Source organism: Anguilla rostrata, chromosome 4 (genome assembly GCF_018555375.3).
Source record: "Anguilla rostrata isolate EN2019 chromosome 4, ASM1855537v3, whole genome shotgun sequence".
Taxonomy (NCBI): domain Eukaryota; kingdom Metazoa; phylum Chordata; class Actinopteri; order Anguilliformes; family Anguillidae; genus Anguilla; species Anguilla rostrata.
In genome coordinates, this window is record NC_057936.1 from 20,830,439 (window position 1) to 20,850,273 (window position 19,835).

The window sequence follows — 19,835 nt, forward strand, 5'->3', positions numbered from 1 at the left end:
ATCTTTTTTTTTTCTCTCTCTCCAGTAATTGCCCTGTATCTAAAGAGCGCCTCGTTTGTTTTCATCGCATTTTCTCGAGTCCTCATGACCGAATCGAGTGTAGATGTTTTTTTTCTCTCATTTATCAGGCGCTCTGCGTTTCTTTTACGAGGGCAGTATCAGGTTTTCGGACAGGTTAACGCCCCATGGGGGACAAAGTGCTCAGTCTCTTTGGCTGCTGTCTGACCACTGAACCATTGCAGTGTCATCATAATGTGAAAATGAGATTAGGATTGAAGTGAATGACAGTCACATGTCCGGGGTAAAGCAGCATGTGCTCATCCTGTTTGTGTCTCCTGGGGAAGACCGGCCTGGCCAATCAGACGAGCACAACCTTTGGGTTTGTCTCTACCAATCGAATGTAAGGTTTCCTGAAAACTACAAAGTTGACAAGAGTGTACAGACGGTGATGTGTTTGTGTCTTTTTCTGGAAACGTTCAGGTTTTAGTTTTTTTTATGATGTTGTAAACAACATCCAAATATTTCCTGCGAGTATACAGTATGTCAAACAAGGTTAAGGGAACTTGGCGAATCACAGAGCAGCATTGTACTCTAAGAATGAGGGAGGACACACGGCTGCTCTGTTCTACGTATGGTCAGTAGTATTAACCGTGAGTGACCTTAAACTGGCAGCTTATTGGTAAGCTGCTGCCCTCAGTCGGTGAACCGCTCTATCGGGCTTGGTCATCAGTGACAACCGCTGGGAAAAAGGCCACAATCGAGTTGAGAACCTGCTGTGTCCACATCACTTCAAACAGCCAATACCTGTGAAGTATATGCGAGAACCTCAGGTTTCAAGTCATGATCTTTTCTGTTAAGTCCTAGGAGGTGGAATTACTCAAATAGATTCAAGTGTTTTTGTTTTGGATAATTAGACACAAGAAGTCAGGCCAAAACAAATATTCAGAGCAAGAAAACGGGTAAATGAGTGGGAATCGAGCACAGGTCTCTCCTGTGATTGGTATTGCATCGCACAATGTTAATGTTGTTGTGCTAACATTTTTCACACCTGCACATTAAAAGGAGATGGCTCGCGGCCAGGCGCAGCTCATTAGCTTTCTGCGAGCCACCTGTCCTCTGATTTGCATGAGAAACGAGAGGAACGGGGATGTCTTTGAAAATAGAAAGCGTTTTTCATTCAAGTCCTCGTGAATCGTCCGAGCGGACTTGCTGCGGGAAGAGCTACTGCTTAACGAGGCGGAAATGGCGGGATGTGATACCGGCCTCAGCTGACAGGGGCGAAATGCACCGATGGATCAGGCTGCGGTTTGAAGTGATCTGAGGCCAGGCGAATAGTACGGAGTGGAGCACTCAGAAAGCACCACTGCAGGAGTTTAAGTTCCACGCAGCATCCAGAATAAAACTGAACATAAGTCCCCGCTGTACGGAACATCCTACGTTGCATGTGACCTACTTTTTCAACCGGCACAAGATCTAGCCTTTGCTGAAATACACTTTTTCAGTGTGAGCACAAGTGCTATATACCGTTCTGGTATTATTTAAATTGCTCTGAAAAACATACAGCGCTATACTAGTCTGCCACAGGCCTGAAACTGTTGTAGAATAGCAGAAGCACCCCACACTGCAATAAGCACCCCTCTCAGCAGCGGGCACTCTGTGAATGTGCTGGTGAGTGCAGGAGCTGCCAGGGATCCTCAGTGTGTTCCACCTGCTGTAATGGCCCCTGGTCAGTTATCAAAGCCTTGTGCTTCCCTGCAGTGCGCCGTTTAGTAGCAGGGCTCCAAAGGCCAATCATTTCACGGCACTCTGGGAGTGACTGTGCAGCATTAGCTGTAGTAAAGCTTTGGAGTGATCCTAATGCCCCGGCTCATTCAGACTCAGTTCTCTGTGTGCTAATGGACTCCTTTGCATCAAGGCCATTTATGAACAGACGCTAATGGGAAATGAAAGTGCCTGGTTTAACCCTGCCTGTCAAGGCATACCTGAGCTGTTATTATTTTGAGGAGCTTTCTGTCCTACAAAGTGTCCAAGAGACCCTGCGTCTTCTGTAAATATGACATGGTACATCAGAATGAATTCAGCTTTTGGGAGTTAATTATTATCTCCACTGGAATACTTGTACACTTGAACTGTCACAGACCATTTGAATGCTGACCTGGGTAATATGAATCGTGTTTTTGTGCTTCAGTCTTATTGGAACTTAGTGGAACCACAATACACCTAAACGTCACATACCCTTGACTGAAAAATGCTACAGGGGCTAGTCAAGTCTGGCTGCTAAGTGACTGCTGTAGAATTCAGCTCCTGAGTGGATGAAAGCGTTCACTAGTTTCCAGGAGTTGCAGGCTAAGGTCCAATTGTTGCTCAAACTCTGCTTTTTAAAGTCAGTGTTTGTGTTTGTTTAGTTTTGGCTGAGCTACACTGCAAATGATCTGTGTTGCTGCTTTGATGACCATTAGTCTTCAGAGTAACCACAGTCTGACACAGGCATTTCCTCCTTAGCTTTACGGTTCCCTTTTGGTGACATTAAGGCATACAGATTTGTTCTATGGGTGCAATAAAGGAATTACATTGATAAAATTTCATATGGAAAAAATAAATATGTAATTTATTTTGAAACTTTTTGTTTCCTGCCAAGAGAATCTGCTCTCCATTTCTCTTTAAAATGTCTCTACTGTTAGAAGACTGAAAGCAGAAAAAGCAGAAGTGTTAGGTGTGCAATGAGTTGTCTGGAATTCACACTGAGGGTTCATGGGAAATTGAGAAAGATCATCACCTCGAGTGGGTGTTCAGCATTTCCACCATTTCTTCATCCAACATTGGCAAACATAGTATATACTTTTTGAACACTGCCCTTGAATAGAATAAATGGAATTAACAGCACGGCATGTTAATGCCCTGCGGTGAATAAATGAACAAGTTGCATTGCTGTATCCGCTGGCTACATCACTAGGAGAGACTTCTGTAAAGTTAGAATAAAAAGAAAATCATCAGCCTTTGGATGGGAACTGTCTTTGGTGCGGGTGGAGAATGGGTTGCCAAAGTCCCTCGGTGCGATTAGAGGTACCTTTGACTCATTGTTTCAGTGCCAGTTAAGCAAACACTGCCTTCCCTCTAGAGATGGGCACATCCATCACAGGGCATGGGTGCATTCAGATGCTAATGTCCGCCTGTGCAAAGCAGTTAGCAAAGACTGTAGCGGGGAGAACAATTCAGAGGAATTAGTCAGCAAAACACTGTTTTTGTTTGTTAGCTCAAGAGTAGTCCGGTATCACTCAAGCGGCAAAAACCAGAGACAAGCAAGAATATAATTTCCACAGTATTTTCACAAATAAGGAGTAGTTAAGGAGCTGTGCTTGTAACCCAACGATTGCAGGTTCAATTCCCAGGTGGGGCACTGCTGTGTGGATGTACTGCTATTTTGGTGTATATCCTGCTGTTTAAATTGAGAAATTGTTAGCTATGCAAGTTGTCCTTGATAAAGGCAACTGCTATCCAAATTGTTAAAGTAATCTAACTTGTTCTAATATAGCTAACCAGACGCATATAGATTTTGTGCACAAACTGGTATGTTTCATTTTGTCCATGCTATGTGGCCCTTCAAACAGACTAGAGATGGCAGGTTTGATTTTTCCCTATCTCTAAGGAGCCATTTTTAAAAAGGGATGAGGTACTGTAGTAATCTCCACACGGACGTGCATATTGGATGTGCATATTGAATGTTATCGGGGGCAGAAACCATTTGCAGTTTGTTTGTCTATGGTAGCAGTCGTTTATACTATTGATTGCAAAATTGTGACAGAATAATTGATCTTTTCATCACGCTCGTTTCCCATGGTTCAAGTGTATTATTATTATTTATCAGATTATCAAAGCATATCTCACAAGTACTGGGTGTTTCAGACCCATTTATTTCTCTGGGGGATTTTTCCTATTTTCTCGTGCTGTTCTGTTTTACGTGCTCTGACTAATCAGATATTGAATTTCTCTGCCCTCTCTTAACTCCTCAGTTGGTAGCACTACCAATAAGCAGAAGAAAAGCCTCGCTTCTTCTGGTCCAGTGGAAATGATAATTACTTTCTCGGCTGTCGCCCTAATCGCGGTCACTTGGGCCGCTGGGCGTTAGTCAGATTGGATCGCCGCCGCGCTCACAACGCGCACGTGTCCTCTGCGAGATAAGAGAGCGCGCTTTCTTCTCCTCAAGGCCGCGCGCGAGCGACACGCCGGGCCAGCGGCGGGATTGGGACGGGATGCGATTTCAGGGGAATCGTTTTAGAGGCGAGCGCAACGTGTCAGGAAGCTCCCTTCTCTTGACTGCGGTTATCAGGACGGACAAACGACCGGGCTCTTTTGACCCCTCGCCTCGCGGAAAGCGCTGAGCGCTTGTGAAAGCCTTCCTTGTGCCTTTTTCGCGATGAAAGGGGCTGTTATCGCGCTGCGGCCAGCCAGTTTCCCCCAGCTGCTCCTCAGTCGGGCTCAGCTGCTCAGCCGAGCTGCAGATTCGATGCGTGGTAATCGGTGGACGCCGACAGTTCATTAGGAGATTGCCGCAGTACTAGCAGTATACAGCAGCTGGGGCCTTATGGTACAAAACGTACAGCTGGAGTTGATGTGCGAGCCCTGCGCACTGGAGTGAATGCTAACGCCAGGCTGTGTTTGTGGCTGCGGCTGGGCGCTGATCAATAGCGCAGCCCGCGTTCAGATTGCTTGCCTGGGGGAGCTGTAATTCAATCCCAGAGACAGCCTTCTGCTTTCCGTCCGCCCTCCCTCTGTCCTCCGCCCCCCCCCACCCCCACCCCACGTCGGACAGGGTGCGTGTGCATTAAGGCGTGTGCCTGCCGTGCTTTATTTGTGTTGTTATTATGCGCGGGTGTGGTAGCCCGTGCGCACACATTAATGCCCGTCGACATTAGTCATGGGGCACAGCGGCAAGCTGACAGTCACCCAGGTGTGTACGTGGCGCTGTGGACGCTGCCTGTTAAAATACTGTACGGGGAGCTGGCAGCCTGGAAGTGATTCATGTGCCATTACGCTAAGCCCAGCACTGGCAGGGTCTTTGTCATTATGACACAGTGACGTCTTACTGGGTTTGGCACTTAGATAATTCACCTTGACCTACATACTCCCTCACCCTTAATCAGATTGTGTTGAGTTGTAAAAGCCTGGAAGAAATAGTTTCAGCAAGAAATTCTTTGTGAGCATACAGTACCTCAGGTGACACTCTTGAGGAGTTGGGGAGAACCTGTTTGGCCTGCTCTGTTCCCTCTTGAGGAAGTAAATTCCGGTGGTTATTTTTAAGACCAGTCGTATTTAGGTCAGGTGTTTTACCTTGGAGGAGAGACTCCACCTGCCCCATCATTGCAAACAAACTGTGAGCCGTGTTTTCTCTCTGCGCAGCTGAAGTGTAGTGTAATTTTCCAAGGGAAACTCCTCTCTGCCCATGGCATTGTGGGTAAGGCATGGTTTGACTTTCCACGGCCCAGTTTTTAGGAATGAAAGAAGAGTAGGGCAAAGTTAGTGCATGTGTCTCAGATTCCTAGTGCATTCCTATTTACCTTCTCCCTTTGATTATTTTGATGAAATGAATATATAGCCTAAGTACTGTGGGACAAATATTGGCATCCCGATAGCATAGAATTAACTGACAATAAATTCAGTTCTTGTGAAAAGTCCTCAGTCCCTATAGAAAATGTAGGCGAATACAATAGCATATTAATTATATTTGAGTGAACACAAAACAGAATATAGAATATATGTGTACAGTTACATATGTGAAACCACAGTAACCTGTAATAATAATAATAATACTAATTATTATTATTATTATTATTATTATTATTATTATAACAGAAAGAAAGACAGAAGAAATGCACAGGACTAGCCTGCATGAATCTAGGAGTGTATGCAGTCTCCACAGCTGCTCAATGATGAGTCTGTTCTCTTGACAGACCTTCAAGGAGCTAAGAGAGCTGTTTGGTCCTTTTTCCAAGGATTTGCCCTTTTAACACTTCTAATTATGACCAATGCCTCCAAGTGACAGTATAATTTAGCCGATTTCCACTGATTGTGAAATCGCTTGGCTGACTGAGTTAGATTGCAAGATTCTTCCCTCATGTTGACTCTCTTTCCGAATGAATTACCACGATTGCAAGCCATGTAAAAATATCACTGTTCAGAAGGCACAGGATGGGGATGTGACGGGGAGACAACTGCACATTCACAATCTCCTGCCTCAGTGATTCACTGCGGCCCTGCCTGTGTACGAGCCCGCTGTCATCAGGAAAGTGGAGAAGAATACCGCGGGGAAAGGAGAACGTCTTTTACGAGCTTCATAACCGACAGAAGCTGTAAGAACTTAATGTCGTGGCTGTGTGATTTAAGCAAACATTTGCATTAACGCCGGAACCGCAACGAGCTGCTACTAAGAAAGATGTAGCCGCTGTGCCTCGTGGCTAGAAGCTTTTTGGGGGTTTCTGCTTTATCCGTACACGGCGATGCGCTATCGTTTACGTGTTCTTTGAAATTGTGTAGCCTACTCTTTGGATGGAACGCGCGTTCAGATCAAGCCTCTTTTATCCGCTTAATGATTCCGTTTCTCCATCGGGTGCGATGAGTCGATGATGACTAGCTTTTACCTGGAGTTGGGAAGGGTTGTATGAGGTTGCGATATCGTTGTCTAGACGGAAGTGATGCAAACGGAGAATGCAGGGTGACCAGGCGAGTGAAGCATCGGGCGTGGTTCCCGGTTGCGTGTCTGCAGAGAAACAGCATTGCGCAGGTGACCCACAGGCTAAATTCTGTGGCTGTTTTCCATTTTGAAACCGGCTGGGTGACCGCGTCGTTCGACCTACTGCATCTAGTTGTAAGGCAAGATAATTATGTAATTGAGATAATTATGTTAAGTATGAGCAAAATCAATTTTACATACTTGGTTGTACGATGTTTCCTGTCAGGCTTAATTGAAGAGTACTGACATGCTCTGCCTCAGCCCTCTGTGCCCTTTTCAAGCATCAAAACATCACTGAACATGCACCAAGCATACATATGTACATAGACATATCTGGAGATATGAAAGCATTTCCTATCAAATAATACTCTTTTAGTCGCCATTAGGTGGCTAATGCAGAAGACATTGGCAGTCCTCATCCTTTTGAGGAGTATTTGATTTTCTGAATGTTTCTTTTACCCAGCGTCCTGCAAAATTGAAATACCCCAGGCAGAAAAAGAGGTTACTTCAAAGCTGGCCTTTGAGGTCACAGTCTGACCTGATTCATGGGGTTTCAGCAGGGTGTCCTTGCTCTCAGGTGAAGCAGCTCAATGCTTTTGAACTGCAGCGGTCGTGCTGCCACTGAATTATTGATGGCAGACAACACATAGGGCCACCAGGAGCTGTCTCTGATCCATTATGGGGGGTGCCTTGGGGGTTCAGCTGGACCTGCAAGACAGGCACTACTGGGCCCCCCGTCATCCCCAAACACAGGCTGTGTCTTTGTCAGTCCACTGTCAGTCTGATTCAGCGAATAGTGCATTTACTGTGCAAGGTAAGGTATTGATGTATGTAACATCCTTAAGAGCACTCACTCGCAAAATGCTTTGACGTAACATCAGGAGACATGTTGGCCTGTAATGATGCCTTAATCAGATGAGGAAAAAATTGACTTTTTCCAGTGTATTGAAATTCTTGCAGGTGCTTGTGATTTTCGTCTTTTAGGAAATTTATATGGGCGTTGGCTTAGCAAACACTAGTTATCTATGCCTAGGCCCGCTGTGAGAGTCTTATTTTTTAATGAGAATTACAGAAACATGGTATTGCGTACAAGACTGTGAAATTGGAAATGTTGACAGTGGCACGATCCATTCCAAGTTTTTGTGCTCTACGTTTTTCTCCCACGTGCAAATCATCTGGCCTGTCTGTGGAAGACACTGTCCAGGTCTATTGTGGAAGGAAGCGATCAGCCACTAGCCTGAGGCGTTCTGTGTCTGTTCTGCCTCAAAGACGGCTGGGGGGGGGGGGGGGGGCGTGTCGGCACCTCCCAGCTGAGTCGCGATGGAGGCGATGAGTCTCCCTCTGGAGCACCCGGTCGCACGTTCAGCTGCAAGGCACATCCGACACCCGCGCTTTGTTTGCCAGTGCAAATTTATGCAGACGCAGTCGGACATTTAGACGGGGAGGATTCGCCGGACTGCGGTCGGTGCAGGTCAGGCGGACGGCTCTCCTGCTGGTCGCAGAGAGACGGAGGAAACGGAGCGGTTCGGCTCAGCCGGTTGTGTGCGGCTCATTGCCGCTGCTCTCCGGCCTCATCATTAGCGCTGGCCGCTCAAACCCTCTGGTCCCGGGAGACTGCAGCAGGAAGTGCAGGGCCTGCAGGCAGTGTGCAGGCTAACGAGCCGCCCGCTCAGCTCCCAGGAGTCCCTGCTCTCCTGATTGGCAGCTAGGTACAGAGAGGCTGTCGATTCTCTGATCCTACTCCCCTGGTGTTACTCTCTTTGTGCATGCATATTTCAGGAATGTGACCTGTTTGCCAGGAGCTCCTTGATCTCCAGTTTCCCAGCCCAAGTACTGTAGATATGCCAGTGTAGTGTTGATAATTGGCCTCCACAATCCAATTAAATTGGTTGGACATTTTTCTTGACTTATTGTTATTAATATATTGCCATGTTCTTTGCATCTGGATTTTTGAGCATTAGACCTACAGTAATTTTGAACAGTCTGATAATCTGTAGCCCACTGGAAGCCTCTCTTCTCTTCTGAACCTGTTTTGTCTTCCCTTTTAGTGTTTTTTTGTTGACTTGTAAAGAAGTATAATTCCATCTCCATCGATCTTAAGTCCTCGTGACTCAACCATAAAGGCCATATTTTTATGAACAACAGTAATGGATGCCTCAACATCCTTTCCGTAGTCTGTTGCCCTTTTCACACATGCAGCCTTACCCAGCAATATTCCGGAACTTTACCATTTAGGGGTCATGTGTGAATGATAGTCAGAGTCAATTCTGGGGAAGCTGCTGTGGAAATTTGTGATTTAAGACCTAGTAACATGTGGGGAAATGTTCTGTTTCAACTTCAACTGTCAACAAAGTAGAAACACTAACCGAGCATGCAGAACTTGGCTTGTTTCACCAAGTACTGCAAAAAAGAAAAAATAGGAAATGGACCACATACACCAAATAAATGATAGCCTACCATAGTTCCCAGTGCTGTTCATCCACATTCTAATATGGCAGAACATTTGCTGTTATGATTCACTTTTTTAATTTGAAAGCTAGCTGGAAATCCTTTTCACTGGGGCTGTACCTTTACACCTTGGTTATTCTCTCCGACCTACTTTCTTGGCTGTTTGACAACTACTTGTTCAGACTATGATTACTGGCACCGTCATGTGTGCATGCTACCGACCCAGCAAAATTCTGAATAGTTCTTGCTTGTGTGAACAAGAAAAGGCACTAAATTTCAGCTTAAGTTAATGTAGCAATGTTCTGAGTTTCATGTGTGAAGGCAGCTGCTGTCTATTCTACAGTCATGGTAAAGGCCATGTAAAGGTCTTGTTAGAACACCAAGATTTAGTTCACAGTAAAGAGTACTGCTGATTAATGGAATCTTGACCAGCTTGGGCCACCAGAGTTGCTATGTTACATATTCAAGGGAGTCTGTGAAGAGTGGGAGTGAAGAAAACCCATGTTTACCGCCTTAGTGGTGCTGTCTTGTGTGTCATGGCAACCTTTTCAATGCTGGGAAAATGGTTTATTCTGAGCCTATGGAATTATAAGGGCAGTGATAAATTTGGGCAAGGGGCACTGACCGCTTACATTCTTTGTTTGTCTGTGTGCACTTGTGTGTGTGTGTGTGTGTGTGTGTTTATGCTTGAGTATTTCTTACTGTGTATAACTGTAGGCATTTAAATGAGTGCATTTGAATACAGATATCTGCGTATTGTGTATTTTGTAGGCTTGTATGTAGCCTATGCCTAGATAAGTGGACTTGGCCTTGTAGTAGAAGTTGTGTTTACAGTCGATGGCTCACCGTGTGGAAGAAATGCCCTGCTGTGACCCACACTGGCTGTACTGACCCTGCTTCTCTCCGGGGTCAGGCATAATAAATGAAGTGTTCCACTGAACCTTTCACTCAAACTGACATCAGGACACACCTCCCTCACATCGTAGTGCTGCGAGTCTTTCTGCTTTATTTATTCATTTTTCCTTTTCCCATGAGCCATGAATTTTTTTTAACAGTGGCTCTAGGAGAAGTGGGTCAACAAGAAATTTCTTTTGGCCTGAATCTGCCAAAAAAAAAAGAGAAGGAGATTTATTTTCCAAAGTATCAGAAAGTCAGTCGTGCCTTCCCTCCCAAAAGAGCTTGCTCAGTCACGTTGGGGCGTGTTGGTTTTGGAGACTGGAATGAAGGTAGCCAATCTCCATCCGTCTCTCCTCTAGTTGACCCAGCCAATTACAGTCGAGGATCTCTTCACGTTGTTGATGAGCAAGCTGATTATCTGGTCCGTCCATGGCCGTCATTACTACTCTCAGTACTAGAGCGAAACATGTAAAGGACATGTTAAGAGTCTGTCTGGACTCTCACCAAGTTCCTTTGTTCCATTGACCAACCTTTATTTTTGAAAGGTTTTTCAAAGTGTTATGAAGAGTATAATTGCACCATCTAATGTGTCAATTAAAATAATTGGTTGTAGCTATGAACAGTTTGGCGTTGTACTGATATTTTTTTCTTTTTCTTCAGCCATTTCTGTTATACATTACTCTTTTCCTCTACTAGTTTTGCACAATGTGAATAGTGGGCCTTTTTCTTCTAGTATTTTGTTTATCATGGGAATTTGTCACTATTTTGAGGATTAGTTCCTACTGGAAAATAGGACCTACTCAGTGAAATTCCTTATGTGCTTTAACCTTTTCCTTGTTTTGTCTTCTCGAAAGTGTTGATAGTCCGTGCCAGTACTTTGCTGTAGTAGTATTTTTGTGCTATTATGAAAAAATGTCCTATTGTTTATCTTATGTAATTTGAACAAACCTGAGAAAATGGTGTGAAGCGGAAGTTTTATGATTTATGATCTTCTTTACCTCTTGTTGCAGATTGCATTGCTTTCATTGTGAGGCAAAGTGACTGCCTAATGTTTCTGAGCTGGGAGTCACTGTGGCCTCTGTCTCTCTCCTTTTAAAGGTATCGGCAAGAACGTCATCTGCGACCGAACGGCCACCCCGCTGGACGCCTTCCACATGATGTCGGCGGCACAGTATTACCCCAAGCTGCTGAGCATCATGGGAAACGTGCTGCGCTTCCTGCCGGCGTTCGTGAAGATGAAGGAGCTGGTGGAGGAGGGCTACGTGGGCGAGCTGCTGGTGTGCGAGGCCCAGGTCCACAGCGGGAGCCTGCTGGGGAAGAAGTACAACTGGAGCTGCGACGACCTGATGGGGGGTGGCGGCCTGCATTCGGTGGGCAGCTACATCATCGACCTGCTCACCTTCATCACGGGCCAGAAGGCGGCCAAAGTGCACGGCTTCCTCAAGACCTTCGTCAAGCAGACGGACCACATCCGCGGCATCCGCCAGATCACCAGCGACGACTTCTGCACCTTCCAGATGGTGCTGGAGAGGGGCGCCTGCTGCACGGTGACGCTCAACTTCAACGTGCCCGGGGAGTTCCGGCAGGAGGTGATCGTGGTGGGCACGGTGGGCCGGCTGACGGTGAGCGGCACCGACCTGTACGGCCAGAAGAACAGCGCCCCCGAGCGGGAGCTGCTGCTGAAGGACAGCACGCCGCTGGGGAACGCCGACCTGCCGGAGAAGGCCTTCAGCGACATCCCCTCGCCCTACCTCACCGGCACCATCTGCATGGTGCAGGCCGTGCGCCAGGCCTTCCAGGACCAGGACGACCGGCGCACCTGGGACGGGCGGCCGCTCACCATGGCCGCCACCTTCGAGGACTGCCTGTACGCCCTCTGCGTGGTGGACACCATCAAGAAGTCCAACCAGTGCGGGGAGTGGCAGAACATCGTGGTGATGACGGAGGAGCCGGAGATTAGCCCCGCCTACCTGATCAGCGAGGCCATGAGGCGCAGCAGGATGTCGCTCTACTGCTAGCGCAGGGAGCTGGCCGTCCGCAGGGGCAGGGCGGGGCCGGGTGGGCGTGGTCTGGCACCACGAGTGCCGCAGGAAGTGCGTTGGGAGGGCCTTCCCAGGATTCCGAGCATCAGGCAGCAGTGGGAGCATGTGAGCCTTTCTCTGCTGATTGACTGGGGGGGGAGGGAGGGACACCCCTTTGTTGGTGTTCTGCCTGCTTTCTTGTGTCAGCCCCACCCGTCCCACAACCGACTCGGAGCTTCGGTGATCCTCGGGATCGGAAAACGTAAACCGCAGTACGTTCTCCCTCCTTCCCTCTCTTCCCATTTTTACAGCCCCTCCTATCTCAGTGATGTGTAGGAGCGTACAAGGCAAACTTGTGCTTTTTTTCCCTCGAATGCCACCCAATGTCAAGAACATCGACTGCGATGAGGAAGCGTGCGTGTTTGTACCTCCGAGGAGGTGAATGTTTTACACTGTTGGCTTGAACGTCCTGTGTCCGTATCTCTTTGTGGTACTGGAAAACAAACGAAACACCTGAAAAATCAATAGTTTGGCTAGTAGGGCTCTCCCGTTTTAAGTATGCAATAAATATGGGCCGGATTTCCTACCGGGGTTACATCGCTCCTCCCGAAGCAGAGGGAGTGCCTGCTGTCTGTTCCTCGTTGAAAACGTGAAGTATATTCACATGCAATATACGCAATCATCCGTCGTCGCGCGTGCAACTCCGCGCTGTGCCGCGGGCTCCAGGCAGCGTCCCGCCTGTCAGACGCCGCGTTCGGCCCGTTTTTATTTTTCCCTGATGCAAGTGCTCAATGAAATTCCCCAAGCTTGCTATTTGGATGCAAATTCTGCCTGTTGCATTTTGCATGCCTAAAAAAAAAGCCTATTGTATGTCAGCAGATACTTTGTGTAAAACAGTCAGTAATTGCCTTGGAGGCAACTGTCCAGGTTCTTGGGGGGGGGGGAGGGGGATGGAAGCGGCGGGGGTGAAACCTGCTGGCTCAGACCGAGCCTGCGCCCTTTCCCTGCTTTGGCTGGGGGCCACTGGCCGCAGGTGTGGCCTAGAGCTGCTGCCCTGCTGCCTCGGACAACAACAAGCCCTGGACACCTTCTTGCATCTACTGTGAGAGCTTAGCCGCATTTGGCAAAAAAAAAAAAAAAAACAAGGCAAAAAAAACTAAACCATACCAAATTACATCAGAGAGTTGGATGTGCAATTGGATGACTGTAAAATCAGTATATTAGTATGGTTACAATGTTTCCATTTGGTATTTGTAATACAATTGGATTTTCATTTTAAAGTAGAGGACTGAGGTACGTCTCGTCTTTTTACGCAAAAGTCTAGATGCAGGTCATGATTTATTTTTCCAATCACAGCGTACATTGACCTACAAGCCAAAAGATTGATTTTTATTTTATTTTATTTTTTTCTTCCATTTTATTTCAGTGTTCATCTCGTGGTATTAAGTAGGCGCACCAAGTGTGCCACATCAGGGTCTACGTAGTCCACAGTCCTACATAGGAAACCAATGTGTGGATTTTTGTGTGGATGTTCATGTATGTATTTTTGTTTTAAAATGCTTATGAAAAGTTTTGATGTACATAACTGAAATAATATTTGATACCCACTCTGCTTGTTATAGTATTTATTTTTGTCGAATTGATTTCTATCAATTGAGTGTGAGGAGGTGAATGGAAGGGACTCCTGTGGTTACTTCCTTTTGAGGATTAAGTGTGTTTCTCCACTGTGACGATGCAGGCCACAATGTGGCCCCATTCTGTCCCACCTAAGAGATGCTGTAAGAATACCGAGGGCCAGAGGGCACTGTGACCTCGTTTCAGGAGCTTAACGGAAGATCTGAAAGGAAACATTTGCTTCCAAAACGAAGCAGAAGTAGCTACCGACGGTGTGCGTCTCCTCAGAGCGCCTCAGAACAGAACATGGACGGATGGACTGCATTCATCAGTGAGCTTTCAGGCTGCCTGCTGCCGCTAATGAGACAGCAGGGTTTGAGTAATGTATCTTGCAAAGAGCGAGAAAAAAAAGGAACATTTGTGAAGCATTCTATGTGTAAATGCACTGCCTTCCTTTAGGCTCCTGCCGCTAAGTCACGTGGTTGTTTGGCTCTCTTCTCCCTGGAAGTGCCGGTCCTGCCTGATGTCCAAGCACTGGCTCTGTAAATCGAGATTTACAGATATCCTGACCTGGCCTCAGCTTGCTATTGGGTCAAGGTTTGCTTTTATAGCACATTCCACTCCTTAAGTGATCCTGTTCTGATTTAACAGCAGTCCTGTTACTGTTGTTGTTTCATTTGCACACAATGTCTTGTTTAAACATGGATTCCCTTTGAATTTTCACAAGGGCCAAACATAAGTAAAAATGTTTATTTGCAGTTTGCTGCAATATTGTCTAGCTGTCAGACTGTGTGAATTATGAAGGTCTGTGGCAGGATGAGTCATGTAAATGTGATGTTATCTGGTATTCTTAAGGATCTGCCAATTAATTGCTGTTGTTGTTTGTCAGTGCTGTAGACTTCCCCTTTATCACTGAGGGTTTTTATGTTGTAAAGTGTGCCTTATCTGAGTGGAAGCTGGAACATCCAGACCCAAAGATTCTTTGAAATGTAATACAATTTCAGATGGAAGAAAAAAGAAATGGATTTTAAAAAATGGTTAACTCAAAAGTTTGAGTTAAAGTTCAAAGTTCTTTGTTTTCAGGGTTTCATCAGATAAGGGGCACCTTATTACATGATAAGCCTCTGAGAATGAGTGGGGCGTCCTTATTCCTCAACCAGGTAATTTCAGATAATATCGCCTCATAGCAAAAACAAGCTCTGGACTGCCCTGTGGATTTGATCTTGAGATGAGGTGGTGTGTGATTGGTGATGACGATTGATGAAATCCCAGGTGAAATCCCAGGCTTACTCTACATGTTGCATACAGAGTGCAACATGTTCTGTGCTTGGTCTTGTACCTGTTAATGACTTTTTTCCCCTCCTCCCAATCCCCCTGAGTCTAGCAAACCATAAGAAAATCTGTGGATGGTGAAACCCTGTGTCGCGTGTGATTGGCTTACTGTAGGAGGGAGGACCAGTGAGCAATGCACAGCTCGAGCGTCGTTCTCTGAGGCCTTAAACGCTGTAAAGACCTGCTCTGCGGAGGTCAGTGTAATCATGGGTCTTCCAGAGTACCGGCCGCCACCCCGAGTGGTGGGCGGAGTGAGCCGTGCCTTCCGGAGGTGTGTGATTGGACGTCGCTGGTTCGAACGAAACACTGCTCCTGTGGGGCCATATATGGAATGGTAGCATCCAGTAGCTTTGCACAATCCCCAAGAACTGTCTGTAAGTTCACTTCCGCCACCTTCGGATGAAATGAAAAAGTATGAATTGTCGCACTATCCAAAAAGTAAACAAAACCCATGCTAATAGCAATTCAAGTATGTTTTTGGTGTTTTTATTTTAGTACCACGCATTGAACAAGGTACGGCAACATTTATTGACCGTAACATTTCTTAATATGTCGGTAGCAAGGTACTCTGTCCAGAGGGGAGGAAGGTTACTGCTCATTGAAGCTTTCGGAAATGTTAGTATCTATGGTGCTGTCTGCCATGCAGAAGGATGACATTACAAAACATTACAAGAGCCGCCCGAGAGGCTGTTTCTCCCATTTAGCTTCGCTCCCCCTCTGCATTTTTCCCGGTCGTTAGAGACGCGTCTCGGCCGCCCTGTCCTTCTAATGTGCGACGCCCATTACCTCTGTACTTAACAGGAGCGCCCAGCAAAGATGAAAATTAGGGTAAAAAAAGTGGTCATTCCGGTGTGCGCGGATCTCGTTTTCTTCGTTTGAAAAACGCTACTCCCATTCCGAATGGAAGCAGGCTTGCGTGACTGGAATCATCGTGAATAGATCTGTGTCTGTGATCTCGCAGCTGCAGTGCCCAGCAGGATTTGGGTGCCTGATTGATGGCTCTTTTTTAATTGGAAGGCCCGCAATGTGCCACAACATCCATTCCCCCACCCCCCCAGCACAGAGGTATGTGCAAAAAGCTTTTAGTCAGAAATGAATTTTTCAGTAGCCGAGCTTTTGATCCCTGAATCGCCGAGCCCAAATTCTAGCTTCCTTGCGCGCGATTGCCCTTTAAAGGAGTACTTCTTGCTGTAGCGCATCTGCTCCGTGCTCTAATGACACTGCGGTATCAGCAAACAGCGAAAGGAACACCTGCTGATTTGCACACACACACGGTTAAAATGTTCAGTGTAAAAATGGGACGGCCGCTAGCTCCTCATGTTGTTTTCTGCAATAGACTAATGACGAAATACTGCAGTTGCTGTACAGAAACTCCCAGGATTATCTCTTCTCAAAGGTAGACCAGCAGCTAGGATGGAGTCCTATTTTAAGCAGTCACTTTTTTGAGGGAATTGTGTTTTTTATATTATTTTGGGCACTTGATGATAGTCCTTTTTTGAACAAAACATGTTTTTCAAGCATGGTAAATATTTCAAACGTCGTAGATTAAATTTTACTTAAATATCCCCTTAATTTATATGCTCAATGTGGACTGATTAGAGTCCACTGTCATTTTTATCCTTGATAAGGAAAATCTAATATGCTGTCATGTCATGTTATTGATATTACTTTCTATTTAATAAATGAAAATGTGATATTAACATTCAGTTTGATCAAAGTTTTTTCTACAAGGGTTGAATTTGTGCTCAAGCAACTGGAGGAAAAAATGTATTATCCATTTTGTTTTTTACAGGTATTATGACCCATGACATGCTATCAATGTGTTCCTTTGAGTCCTTGTAAGCAATCCGTATGCCACTTCCTGTTTGAGTGTCCGCGCTTATGAAAAGCAAGTCATGTTGCCAAGAACAGACTGTCCAATTACTGTGTCTCTTTATTCAATTTGCTTGTGGCTTCTTTAGATTCTTTGCAGAAAACTTGAAATAATGGAGAGATGTTACGACTCAGCTGTTAGTGCGTGCGTGTTTTGCTTTATTTGCTAAAATGTGGATCTCTGTATCTCCTTCCACGGGCAGCATTTGCAACATCTGGAGGGGTGAAGGGTGGGATGGCACTGGAGGGCAATTCGTATGGGGTCTTCCAGGGAATCATTTTGTGACGTTTTTACAGACACCCCCCCCCCCCTCCTTTTCCCCGCACAACAGTTTGATCTGGGAGGGGTTGTCTGTAGCGCATTAATGAATTACACCAATTTTACCCTGGAAAAAAAGCTCTCAATCAAATCTACCAAAATCCCTGTTGTGTTCTCTCTCCTACCCCCAGAGGAGGGCTTTGCCATGGTCTTCAGCTCTCATTGCTAGAGCGGCAGCCAGTGTCAGCTCGGCTGGTAACGGCACCAATAAGAAAATTAGCATCAAAATGAGTCAGATGTTGTATTATTTATTTTAGGTTTTATCACTATAGTACTACTAATGTGAAAGGAACAGCAGCAAAGCTTGTGTCACTAAAGAATGGAAATCAGACCTTGTATGTTGGGCACTGAGCTGGCCACCTGACACAGCCCACCGTGGAGCGCTGTGCCTGGGGGTCACGCTGTTTACTGTGAGGGAGGCGATCATAAAAAGGTGCTTTTTGTGCTTCCTTGGAACCATATCCTAGCAACCTGGCTTTCGTTGCCACGGTGCCAAATCCAGTCCATCCTGGATTCACTTTTTTATTTTTTTATTTTTTTATGTTCAGACTAAAAACGTTAGTGGATGCGGAAATGTCGGAATGTAGAGTGGCTGTGTAGTGACACACACAAAGGGGCAAAGGTACTGTTTCTCATGCTTCGAATACCAGTGAGCTCACCTTCCCCTGCACATTTTGTACTTCCTTCACATCGTTCTGCATGTTTTTGTTTGGAGGCCACCTTGGCTCAGAGCACGGCACTGCAGCACGCATGGCAAGAGGCGGTCTTGGGTACATTTCCCTGGAAAGTCCCTTCTTTCTCATTTTGAGAAGGGAAGGCTCTGCTGTCTTGAGGAAGCCCTCACCTTTTCTGTGGCAGGGCTTTTTTCAGCTCAATAGCACCTGCTTTGGAAACTGAGAACTGAACTGCACCATCTTTAGAGTTATCTTACGTCCTATTCACAGAATTGCAGTTTTTGCTATTTTAGTTTAAAAAAAAAAAAAACAGAACGAAAAACTAGTATACAGTAAAACATCTAAAGCAATTTTGTTTTTTAAACTAGTATACTATATCTAAAGCCAGAGATTACACAGTATATTCTAATGTAAATGTGGGTCGGTTTTGAGTCTTGTAAAACAAGCCAACACTCCAAATATTGGAAAATTGAGATGTCTTAGAAATGTGAGAGGCCAAGCTTCGTGCACATGCTGAGAGAGGAATGACTAATTCAGCTCCGGAATATAATAATGAATCCTGTTCTGAGACATTCAGGAAGAATAATTAGATTTCTTTCTTCGGCTCGGGCAGTGATGTATAAAATGAGCACATATGACTGCTGACATTTTCAATATGGAAGGTCGTGTTCTGTACATAGTGAAAAGGGTTCCTTTTTGACAACACTTTAATATTTTTATTACCATTATTGTTTTTATTATGGGTATGGAAATTAGTTTGCACAAAGGAAAGAATGAGAGCTGTTTTTAATGTTAACGCTTGCCATTTATGGATGGATTGAAAAATGGCCTCAATGGAAGAAATATGACATTGCACAGTGCTCAAGTACAATGGCTTTGTGACTGCCCAGACATGGCAGGTGTTGCCCATGGAGACTCCATACTCTAAAAGAACCCTGATTGGCCGATTCTCTCTCCCATTCTGTGGCCCTTGTCTGCTTTGTCCCCATTCAATTTGTGCATGGATTCAAAGGCCCTCTTACTCTGGTTATGATTACTGGACATGATGGCCAGGCCTCTGTCAGAACTGACCCCCTACACCAGGTTTGTGAATGCTGCCTGTTACAGTTACTGTAATGTTGAACTGCTCATGCTGAAGGATGTCATTTTGATGCTGTATTGATGTTGACTATATTTATTGTATTTTATGTATATTGTGGATGCATGGGCCTATGTATATATTTTGAAACCAACAAATATTTATCGAACCTAAACTAGAGAATGTACTGTAGGAATATAAAGTCTATATTTTATATAAAAGTGATAGTTGCAGTAATGGATTGTAGAGGGGGTGGGGCGTGTTCCAATGGAAAAACCGTGTCCCTTGTTTGTTTGCTATAGATGAAAAGGCATGATACCCGAGTGTGTCTGTGATAGTACTCTCCTGTACAGGCTGGTTATCTGCTGTATGTCTGCCCTGTCCGCTCCAGTGCTCTGCATTGCTGCTGTGCGTTGCTTGGGGAATGTGCTTTGTTTGACCTGATCATGGTGTATATGAAACCCACAATGTGGTTTACGATTACCTGTCCAATGCTTCAGTTACAATGGAATTAAAGAAAAAGTTCAAAACAAAAACAGGACCGTTTTCTGCTCTGTCTTTCCACTACTGCATTATTGTAACACTTCTAAAAACCTTTAAATCGACTGGTGACCTACAAGACTGTGTAATGATGTGTAATAATGACTGGGTATGACATCATTAAATTAACCGCATAACTTCCTGGTTTGCAAAACCACCGATTCTGCTCATTGGTTGGTGGTGAAATGTAATGCTTACACGCCTTTGGTAAAAACATTATAGCGGACATGTCACAGCCACGCTATATCCAACAGAGGGACTGAGGAAGCACGACAGAATTATTACGTGTGAAATTTCAAACCTTATTTTTCAA

General features: G+C 45.4%; 1 protein-coding gene across 1 annotated transcript in view; it reads left to right on the forward strand.

Moving 5' to 3' along the window:
* gfod1 (glucose-fructose oxidoreductase domain containing 1) overlaps positions 1 to 19,518 on the forward strand; it is a 35,049-nt gene extending 15,531 nt beyond the window's left edge. Inside the window, exon 2 of the mRNA XM_064331284.1 lies at positions 11,171 to 19,518. Within this exon, the coding sequence (XP_064187354.1) occupies positions 11,171 to 12,090 (920 nt within the window). The 3' untranslated portion in view covers positions 12,091 to 19,518. The remainder of the gene's footprint in view (positions 1 to 11,170) is intronic.
* Positions 19,519 to 19,835: the final 317 nt, after the last annotated feature.